At 32.5% G+C, this 11,903-nt stretch overlaps 1 protein-coding gene across 1 annotated transcript in view; it reads left to right on the top strand.

Annotated features, from left to right (window-relative positions):
* Window positions 1-11,903, top strand: part of LOC126373667 (cysteine-rich protein 2-binding protein) — a 35,369-nt gene that overhangs the window by 11,503 nt on the left and 11,963 nt on the right. The window contains exon 6 of the mRNA XM_050019895.1: window positions 11,226-11,361. Coding sequence (XP_049875852.1) covers window positions 11,226-11,361 — 136 coding nt within the window. The remainder of the gene's footprint in view (window positions 1-11,225; window positions 11,362-11,903) is intronic.

The raw sequence follows: 11,903 nt of genomic DNA, 5'->3' as shown, positions 1-11,903 counted from the left end.
TGCACATTCTTACTGTAATATTCGTTTTCGTTTGCCGAAATTCATCCCCATTTTTTTTCATAATTTATCAGGCTATGACAGTCATCTGTTTATACGTGAATTAGCAGACATTGCTGGTGACATTAAAGTGATAGCCAAAACCAAAGAGAATTATATTTCTTTTACTAAATTCTTTACAATAAATCACCAAGGTCAGCAAGAGTACGTACCTGTCCGTTTTGTGGATTCTTTCAAATTTTTGGGCACCAGTTTAGAGAAATTAGCAGAAAATATAAATAAAGACGGTTTTACACACTTGGCACACTTTTATCCTGAAAATCGACAATTTAATTTATTAAGACGTAAAGGTGTTTATCCTTATGAATACATGACTAACTGGGAATCTTACGCGGAAGATAAGTTACCACCGAGAGAGTGCTTCTATAGCAGTATAAGCGACGAAGTCGTTTCTAAGTCTGATTATAATCACGCATTAAGTGTTTGGCAAACATTTAATTTGAAAAATCTAGGTGAATATACCGACATATATCTAAAAACTGATGTACTGTTATTAGCCGATATTTTCGAAAACTTTCGCGCAACGTGCAAAAATAACTATAGGTTAGATCCAGCGTTTTATATGACTGCTCCAAGTTTAAGTTTTGATGCTATGTTACTGAAGACTGAAGTTAAATTACAACTTATAGAAGATTTAGAAATAATTCGTATGATTCAAAAAGGTATTCGCGGAGGAGTTTGTTTGTGTTCTACTAGGTACGCGAAAGCTAATAATAGGTACCTGTCAGATTATGATTCTAAAATTGCAGAGAGCTATTTATTATACATAGATTGTAACAATCTATATGGATTCGCAATGTGTGGTTTTTTGCCACACTCAAATTTTGAATTAATTTCCAAAACCGAAATCGATTCTCTTGATATACTTAACATTCCAGATAATTCGAGTTACGGTTATATCTTTGAAGTAGACTTAGAATATCCTGATCATCTGCATGACTTACACAACGACCTTCCATTTTGTCCTCAAAAATTTAAACCCCCCGGATCAAAAACTTCGAAATTAATTCCTAATTTATACGACAAATTTAGGTACGTTATTCACTATTTGCATCTAAAAACATGCTTAAAACATGGTTTAAAATTAAAGACAATTCATAGAGCTATCAAATTTCAACAAAGTCCGTTCTTAAAACAGTATATCGATTTGAATACAGAGTTGCGTAAAAAAGCAAAATCTCAATTTGAACAGGACTTCTTCAAATTACTAAATAATAGCATTTTTGGTAAAACTTTAGAGGACACTGAGAAAAGGTTAAATGTAAAATTAGTAAATCAGTGGTCGGATTCAAGAAATAAGACCAAGAAGCAATTAACAGCGGAGCATTTAATATCAAGGCCCAACTATAATAGTTCAACTATTTTTACAGATAATTTTATTGCAATTCAGATGAAACCAGAAACAATAACTTTAGATAAACCTATTTATATAGGTTTTACGGTTTTAGAGATTTCTAAAAGCCATATGTACGATTTTCACTATTCTGTAATGAAACCAGTTTACGGACCTGATATTAATATTTGTTATACAGATACTGACAGTTTCTTGTATTATATAAAAACCAAAGATATATACAAAGACCTAAAACTGAGCTTTGAATCGTATTTCGATACGAGTAATTATGATGAAAACAATGTATATGAGATTATTTGTCGTAATAAAAAGATACCTGGCTTGTTTAAAGACGAGTTAGGCGGCAAACTTATTGTTGAATTTGTAGGCTTAAGATCTAAACTGTATTCTATCAAGACCGAAGAAATAGAATTAAAAAAGGCTAAGGGAACAAAAAAGTCTGTGATTAAAAAGATGCATTTTAAGGATTATAACAAAGTTTTGATGGAAAATGATGTGATCCGAAAAAAGAATATTATATTTAAATCTCTTAGACACGAAATTTTTACACAATCTGTTAATAAGGTAGCACTATCGTCAAATGACGATAAACGTGTTATATTACGAGATCAGATTTCAACTCTGTCGTGGGGTCATAAAAAAATATTTTGAGTTTTATATATCAACAGATTAAATTTATTTAGCTTTTAATTAGTATTAAGAACCAATATATGTTGCAGTGCTTCGGAAGGCACGTTAAGCCGTTGAGGGCTACTAGCAAAACGCTTGCACAAATTGCAGTGGAGTATATGCTCCATTCCCCTCCGGTTGATTGAGGGGAGGTCTATACCCAGAATTTTATGTTTATGTTTTTACTGTAATAAAGTATTAAAATTAATGTTTGTTTTTATTTTTCTGGAAGCAAAACTTAAACTGAAGACCATCAAATTCTCGAAATATCTTTTGACATTCATACAAGTTTATAACAAAAAAATATAATATTCATACAAGATTTATAGCTGGAATTGCAATTTCACGTGGTATTTCTTGGATTTGATGGGTTATAGATATTATTTTTTAACAAAAGTCATTCCTTGATAAGATAACTGCTTACGCCTGCTTTAAACAAGTAGAGACATGTTCTTAAAAAAATACTGCAGGTAGATCACGTGGCAGTCCAACTAACTCATATTTGTAACATGAGCTATAAGGCAAACCCTATATGACAGAATGAATAAGTTATACTATTTCCTATTCACTAGCTTAGGTTGCAATTTGCAAGCTCAACAGTTCATACAACTGCCTTTATCTTTAGACTCAGCAGTTTTATTTTATTTTGAAGAAATAATTCATTCTGTTGTCTACTTTCATAGCAAACAGTTCTGAGTTACCTAAACACGTATATCCTCCCTGATTATCAATTTTGATCATGTCGAGACAGCAGCTACAACTATCTTCGGCAGAAGCCTCGTTTATCATAAATATGAGTCCCGATATTCCTAAATATATAATCAAACTCGAAATTTTGCATACGGAAGAGACAGATAGTGAAGTAAGCGTGAAACTGAATTCTAGAGCCCAGTACGTGGTACATAACAATCGTGATAACGTTCTATACAAGGCACTTCAACTTATGTACCAAATGGGTTCTGAAGTGGCGGCAAGAAATGAAAGTTTAGACAATATAGTGCAGTCTCATCACCAGTCGTACTCAGGTAAGCATTACTAGTTTTTATTTAGTGAGTAATTAGCGCCTCTTAGTCTACAACGTGTCATCAATTTTGATTGCTTGATTTAAAATAAGTGCCAGTGAGTTTTAACATACATACATACATAAACTCACGCCCGTAATCCCTAATGGGGTGGGCAGAGCCACAAGTAATCAAAGACAACTTGCAGCCACTGTTGAGTGAGTTTTAAGTTTAATATTAATGTGTTTTCTAACTCTCAAATATCTAAGTATTAATATATTATTTATTTTGTTTCAGATAACCTATGATTGCGAAATTTACTAATTGTAATTTATCATGAAATCTTCAAGAACAGGCGAAAACCCTGGTACAAACAGTAGTCTCAAAATTAAAAGAAAGTCAAATAAAACGAAACCTCTTCAATCTTTCGTAATTAGAAAGGAGCCAAGAAAGGGAATTCGTCTTATCAAAATAACCATCCAGGACTTGATCGAAGAAGCATCGTCATCACCCCAGACAGCAGATAGTGACAGTGTTGTGTTAAATGCGCAGTATGTTGTTAAAGACGCTGTTGATGACATTTTCGACCAAACCGAAAACATAGTTAACAAAATATCAAAAAAGTTAAGTAGTGATGATATATTTTACAACTTTTAAAGGAATATTTTGTATTTTTGTAATAAGTATTCACAAAAAATGTTAATTTATTGTTATGAAAGTAGACAACATTATCGTTAATGTGAAATAAATAGTGAATGAAAATTTAATTAATAGGTGTTTAATTTCATGCCTTCCTTAACATCAAAAAATAAAATAAAACAAATCAAATCAGTCACATTTATCTTTATTATTATAAAAATGTTTGAAAAGGTACACATTATTGTCTATATACCATTTTTTTAAACATATAACGTTCTGAAGTGCACACTGTTTCAAATGATAAACACATCTTAAGTTTTTAATAATACAGTATTTTTCATGCAATTTAATCAAACTTGGACAACCTTCCTCTCCTATGTCAACAATATTACAATCTACACACAAGTTTTTAATCCACTCAATTTTTTCACTACCTTTAACAAATACATTTTTATTTTTTAAGTAAACTGGTATTAAACGTAGAAATTCACGATAGTCTACGAAACCTTCACTCCAAAATAGTCCTCGATACCTTTCTAACCACCTCACTTGTTTTCTTTCTTCAGCTGACAAAGTAGAGTATGCAAAGGGTGGTTTCACTAAAAAATTTTGAGTAGACGCCTTTGTTGCTATTGCACACTCCTTCACAATAAAGTTATTATTAATATCTTTAAATCCTTGAAGATCAACGAAGATGATATTTGTGTTCATGATATTTTTTTTACTATGCTGCTTAAAGGTTTGTACTCAAAAATACAATCGTTTAATATTAAACAATAAGCTGCAGTCTGATCAGGTATATCTTGGTCAGCTTCTATTTCAACTCTGACATCTACTGAGCCTTTTAAAGTTTCTTGTTGTCGACAGCAGTCAATGACAAAAAGGGGGGCAATATCTTTAAATTCTTTCAGACTTAACAACGGCTCAGCACGTCGTCCGTAATACGACTGTTGGAATCTTGTATATAACTCGTATAATAAAGATATTTTATTGTCAGAAAAACTTACATTCAAATTTTCATATGGATAATATATTTGATTCAAGAACACTTTAACACCAGTTACATTACAATGGTCAAACTCTGACATAGAACTCTTTACATTTTGTTTTCTATTCGTTTGTAATCCAATTATTATAAAGCGTGGTTTTTCTATTTGAGAAGACGTTTTGATTGACCAAGTATGTTTTTGCGTTTTAGGAAGCAAAGGATACTCATAAACATCCCAATTTCTAAAAGCTAAGGTGATAGAACGGTCTCTCTCTAAATGTTTCAGTAGGTTAACTCTCTCGCGATCAGAAACTTTAATGTGAGGTACACGCCAAACTATTTTGGTGATAATAATATCATCTACTACTTCTCCAGTGCTCAGTCGTAAAGCATTTAAGTTAGTATTACTTCTTAATAAAACCAACTCGTGTTTACAGTTTATTATGATTTTTTTATAATCCTCTGCAAAACCTAATATTTTATTTAAAGGTATAGATACAGAAAATATTCCACTATTGATATTCTTAGAACCATTAATTGACCAACCCCATATTTTTGCTGATTTTGATTCATTTTCATTCATAGACAAATATGATTTCATAGTTGTTGTTATACCTGCATTTTTAATTTTATCAATTTCTATTCCATTTAATTCGTAACGAATATCTTGGAACAAAAATAAGATAGCATTATTGATAAAATGTATGTCTGTAACCGTTGCTTTATCATCATTTTTGTATACGTTTACTTTACCCTCTATGAATAAAGTACTCATGGAAGGCAACACATACAAATCTTGCTGATTAATAGGGATCCGGATTTCATCGTTCTTGTTGAAACTTGTTACATATGGTTTGTAGGAATGAAATTCGAAACTTTCAATGCTGTTATCAGACACTGGGGACTCTAACACGTTTAAAATATTCATTTTAATAAACCAATTAATTTAAGAAATTGTTTATTTTCTTTAGATATTTTTTTAAGCCTTTTCGTAGGTGTTATTTTTCGCGAAGCGCTTTGTAAACTAACAGTATTTTGAATTGTTGTCGTGGTTTTATTGTAAACTAACATTTTTTCCTGAGATGTAAATACAACTGTATTTCCTCACCGCGTAAATTAACTAAATTGTTTTTTGCGTCGAGCAGTCTTATATTTATTTGGCTAACTGAGTTTTGATTAACAGGAAAATAAATTAAGTTTTTAGGTATTTCTATAATGCGATAGCCTGGTGGTACATTAGGCACAAATTCATAAATTATATGACTGGGTACTCCATTAACGAAGGAGCCACTAACAATATCACACTCTATTCGCACAATAGTTGTAGCTATAATATTAACTGGAAAGTGCGACTCATGTAAGGTTTCTGATTTTAATATTTCTTTATTAAAACCAAATAGGTCACCAAACGAATTGTCCTTTTCAAAGTGTATGTCTTTTGAACTATAAAGTTTAGTTTTCAATGTGTTATTATTAGATGATAATCTTAATACACAATCTTTAACGTTTTTTTTTAAATAATCAAATATATCTTGGAGTTCATACGAACCCTCCGGTAGTTGAAGAATTCCATTTTCTCCGTAAAAGAACATATTATTTTCTGAATCGATGTTAGGTATTGAATTAAATGTCGAAAAATATAACAATGCACACTCATATTCTCCCTTCAAATCCAGAGCTGGTGAATAATATGTCGTCAACGTAGATTCGCATCCAGTTATAGACAGAGTGAAAGCCATTGTTGAAATGAATACTAATACGTGTTGTGTATCATTTTATTTTATACTCTTTCCAAAAGTTTTTTAAAAATTTAATACATAAGTGACCACAATTGGTGGTACCGAATGTTTGAAATTGACAGTAATTATAATTAATCAAAGTGTCCTTCAAGTAGTGAATTAGCTCTAGAGGAGGTTTCAGGTTACCGAAACTATCAAAATATTGGCAGTAATTATTTACTTTAGCGTAAGCTACCCAATGAGTACCAGAATTTTTAGAACTATCTAGGTTCAAAACAGCGCATTCAATTTTTCTGGGCTTTCTTGGCAGACTATCTCTCATAAAAACACCACGAAAATAAGGCAAGTTTTGAGTATGTTCTAATATGTCGATATTGGTTAGAGCTCGTGTGGGTAGCCGCTTTTTCAGTTTTTTGGATGGGTTAGATATAATCCACTCCCTTTCTTGTAGGGTTTTACATAAAGCCCTTTTCCAATAGCAATAGATTCCATCATCTTATTGTGTCGTTCAGATTCTTTAAGATTTTGTTGTGCTGATTTGTAATCGTTTACTGCTTTAGCAATACCAGCCGCACCACCAGCTAGAGTGCCAAGTGCTGATAATCCAGCAAATATAGGTATCAATGGTAATATTCCACCAGTCTTTTTTGGAATGGGAATTAAGCGCGGTAAATGTACTCCTTTTTTCTTGTTGAAGATCTTTTTTGCTGCTAGGTAAGCAATCTTTATTGCCGTTTTGTTGTCCTTGCATTTTATTTTTTTCAAATGTGTACGTATTTTACTAACGCCATTCTTAAATGCATTAATACCAGCACCGGCTTTTAATTTGGCCTTCATAGCATTCTTTACTAACCATGAAGCCATTTTCTCACCCTTTCCTGCATCCTTCGATCTCAATCTTTGACGCGCAATTTTCATTAGTTCAAAATCTGCTTTATGTCTAATATCTAAATTCTTGTTAGTGTAAGCTATGTCGTGATGCATGCAAGCTTCATCTAACTTATTTATTCCTCTATCGCCTCTCAATAATCTTTTCTTTATTTTTGTTCCTGGGCCGCAGAATTGATAACCTGGTAAATGTAACTCGACTGGCAAATTACTTATTATGTTATTTAGAAGACCACTTCCTTTCATTGATAGAAATTTAATGAGACAATATAACGGTTATCTTTCTTTTATACATCCTATTTCAAATCATTTATGCTAATCCAGCTATTCTCATTTTTATTTAATCCCAACCATTTTACAAAAAGTTTATTACCTTTTCTTTTAATAACCTTTTCAATCAAGTACACATCTGGAAATTTTGTTTTTTGTAATTCATATTCGTAAAATGAACCAAGAATATTTTCTTTATTTTTGTCTTGTAAATGATAGGTTATGGGATTAGTGTTGTTAACTTTCACTATATTAAATATTTCTGTAGACCAGTTCGGTGTGTACCCTTTATAAAAGTCACTTTTGTGCTTGCTAATGCGTACTTGGTCACCAATTTGGTATTTTGCTTTTGTTTTTTTTCTTTTAACTTGTGAACTGAGGATGTTTTCTTTTATAATGTGTTCATTTTCCTTATTTACATCTATCGGTTTAAATTTAGTAGTACGATGCACACTATTGTTATACGATGTAACAGCTAAATCTAAAATTTTCGGCACCCATTTATATTTGCCTTCTAAGCTAAAATACTTATACAGTTTACTTTTTAACGTTCTGATCAATCGCTCCACTATTGAGGCCTTTTTTGTAGAAAATGTTGAATAATGTTTAATACCATACTGCTTCATCAAATTTTGGAAAGAAGCGTTAAAAAACTCCTTTCCTTGATCTGTTTGTAAAAAAGAAGGAGTGCGTGCAGAACTATCTAAAATATTTAGCATAGCTTGCACAATCATATTTTTTGCTTTTGATTTTAATGGTATAGCCCAAGAAAACTTAGAAAAAGTATCAATTACAACCAGTATGTACTTAAAACCACTATTATAATGAGAAAATTTTTGCATGTCAATAAGGTCTGCTTGCCATAAATCATCGATTCCTTTAATAACTGTTGGTCGACGAGAAAAATTCCGTCTCGCAGGTTTATGTAGTTCTTCCACGATACTCAGTTTACTCATGCTGCTTTTTTAGAGGTATTTTTGTTTGATATAGTTGCAATTATTTTATCGATTTCAGGCTTATTATAATAGCTAGCTGACAAAGCTACATATAATTGTTCTTTAAACTGTTTTAAATAAGAGTCTATTTCACTTTTAACTTTCTGTTCAAATTCTTTGGTAGAATATATTTGTTTCAGTTTCGTTTCAATGTATTGTTTATTAACTGCTTCATCATTAAATGACGGAGAAGGTAGTCCTCGTAAGCGTGTGAGCTTTAAATCAAAGTCTCCTGTATCTGATTTCACTAAAGTATCATTTAATGCTTCGAAATAATCTGATAGACGTAAACGTTTATGTACGTGATGACCAAATTTATCTATGTTCATTTTTTGTGTTAACAAATGCACAAATAGAAGTCAACTGTACAAATTTTGTCATTATATCTTATTTTATTTAATAATATTAGCTTCACGCAATTCTTCTATAATTGAAATAATTTCATTATCCAACCCAGTGTTGCCAGCGTCACGGGATGCAACAAGCAATTTTAACCTTTCTACCAATTCGTTAGGATCATCCCAATAAACGAAATCTGTATTTTGATTTACTTTCTTTAACAGGGGAAGACCTCTTCCTTGTGTAAGATTTTCGGTACTTGAAAAATCTCTTTCTTTTGAATGTCTGAACAGCGGTTTTATAATACGTAAATACTTTAAACCCTTATTGCTCTTTATTGGTTTCTTTTGATCATAGTCTCTACGATGCGCGTTGGTTTCAAGCAACGCAACCTTATACGCTTGTTTATCCTGTTCTGTAACTAATGACAGATTAGGTGTCTTTTTTGTTAATAATTCCATAAAACCTGGAGTTTTTTCGAAATTAAGATTACCAATATGTAGACCATCTTCTTCATCTGACACTCGTGTAATACCCATCATAAGCTTTCCACGATCATATCTTAATCCAAAAGGAACATCTCGTATAACATCAGATGATAAAGACCACGATGATACATTTTTAAGTGGACTTGAATCCGACTCCAATGTTTTGAATGATTCATTACTAAAATTATTACTGCCGTATGAGTCGTTGACTGGAGTACTTAGGAGTGGGGGCTTAGGAGTAGCTTCATTTAAATCATCTTCGCTCGAACAATCGTAACTACTATCGCTTTCGACTGATTCTTCTTTTTCAGTTTTAAAACTATTTTCAAAATCGTTTATATGGTCTTTCGCAGGCTTAGCTGCGATTTCCTTCAATGGTTTGGATATTGGTTCGAAAATAGTTTCTAAAATTTGTTCATTATTATTTTTAATATTCCTCATCATCTTCACTTTTTTCTTCACTGCAGATGCAGATTTTATGATTCGTTGTTTAAGGTCTTTTTCCATTTGGGATTGACTTCGGTGCTGTTCAGTTTACAAATGAAAGCTAAGATCCAATGATGTATTTAATATACCAGTTCAATCGAGAACAATAAATGTATCAAATTTCATCCTATAACACCCATTATTTTTTTCACAATCTTTATTAATCACAACATAACTGTATTGTTTTTTCCATACTTTAGAACACATTTTACGAAATTGTATCCAGGACATATCAGACCCAACATGTTCGTCATATATGTGTCTTAAATTTATATCATCTTGTTTAAATAGCACAATCAGATTTGCATTGTCTCTAATAAGTTGCTTTGGGACTTTGGTATATGTTTGATTTAAGTAAAAGCAATCAATATTTTTGTGTCTTCCCATAGAAAAGTAATCTCGAATATTGTTTTGATTTTCACAGGCTACGTCGTCAAAAATTATTATGGAATTAGGCTTGGCGTGATGAGGACTCAAAATTTCTTCACTTTCAGTATAGTTTTCAAATGTTACGTTTGGTACCAATTTTAATACCTTTTCTAAGAAGATATATTTTGGTTGGTAAAGAGATTTTGAATAAATATATAAGTTATCAAAACGTAAACCGTCTTCATGTAATAAAAGTCCTATTACTAAATTTGTCTTTCCACAGTTTGACGGACCACAAACTATGCATCGAATTGAATTTGGTAATAGTTTACCGTGACGGTGTACTTTAGAACCATTCGTAACAGGACAAACGTTATTTAGGTTCAAGGATTGTTTTTGTTTTATAAATTTCATCACTCGTGTGTATCTCCGGAGCCGTCTGTCATGTACTAAAATCTTAAGTTGTTGACCTAAGTATATATGTTAAAATGATTCACAGTACGAAACAACACAATAAGCAAAGGTTAGTTGATTTTCAATTGCAATCGGTCTCCACAATTTCGAATCAGTTATTGGGCATTCTAAATCATCTTTTTTCGAAATGAAGCGAAACAGCTCGCTCGTCGGGCGAGCGAGCTGTGAGTGAAATTGAGAAAAAAAGATGATTTAGAATGCCCAATAACTACCTACTCCGATCATCTGATAAAAGGACCTCCCTCGCGGCGTGAGCCACGACCCTGGTATTCTGCCGGCCCTGAGTTTATGTATGTACAGTCGTGAGCAATATAATGTACCCACTTTAGGACTCTGTCGCACTAAATATTTGACATTTAGTGAGACTCGCAGTTCAATTTGTCAAAAAAGTTAATGTGACATGGTACCACAGCGTATACATATTAATGCTCGTGACCGTATTTTTTGAGTAATCAAATGTTCTCCCCAGGACGGAGGTCCCGGGCGAGTGTGAGCTGCTGGAGGACGCGCTGCCGTCTCTGACGCGAGACGCCCTCTGCGAGGAGGCGGGGTTCAGGGGGTTCGAATTCACTCCAATAGGGTACATGCCACCGCAGATGTCGCAGGTATGTGGAACTGTTGCCGAAAAATCGATTATCAATTAACCGATTATGAAGACTATAGAGAACCGGAGAGGAAATATGATTGGCCACCTTATACGACACGATTCATTTATAACAAACATTATAGAAGGAAAAATTTAAGGGAAGAGAGGAAGGGGTAGACCTAGGAGAACATTTATGAAACAAATAAAAGAGAAGGTGCAGGTCGTGTCGTATCGGGAGGTGAAGGTTTTGGCGGGAAGAAGAGAGGAATGGCGATTACTCCACCGACAAGAGCGCAGCTCTTAAATAGAGAGAGAAGCCTCTAAATAGGCAATCTAAATATCGATATGCCTATCATTGAAAACTATACAATTATATTGATTATAATCGATATCCACACACTATTATTACAGATTATTATTACATCGATTGTAAATTAATTCTATCGATAGTTACTTTTTTTTATGTTTACTGACAGTAAATTTAAATTGTAATTACTAACACCTATGGATTGTAATTTCTGAGGATAAATCTTTATTATTATTGCAATAATTTGTTATATC

This window comes from Pectinophora gossypiella, chromosome 2 (assembly GCF_024362695.1).
Source record: "Pectinophora gossypiella chromosome 2, ilPecGoss1.1, whole genome shotgun sequence".
Classification (NCBI taxonomy): Eukaryota; Metazoa; Arthropoda; class Insecta; order Lepidoptera; family Gelechiidae; genus Pectinophora; species Pectinophora gossypiella.
This window is presented reverse-complemented; position numbering and strand designations above follow the sequence as displayed.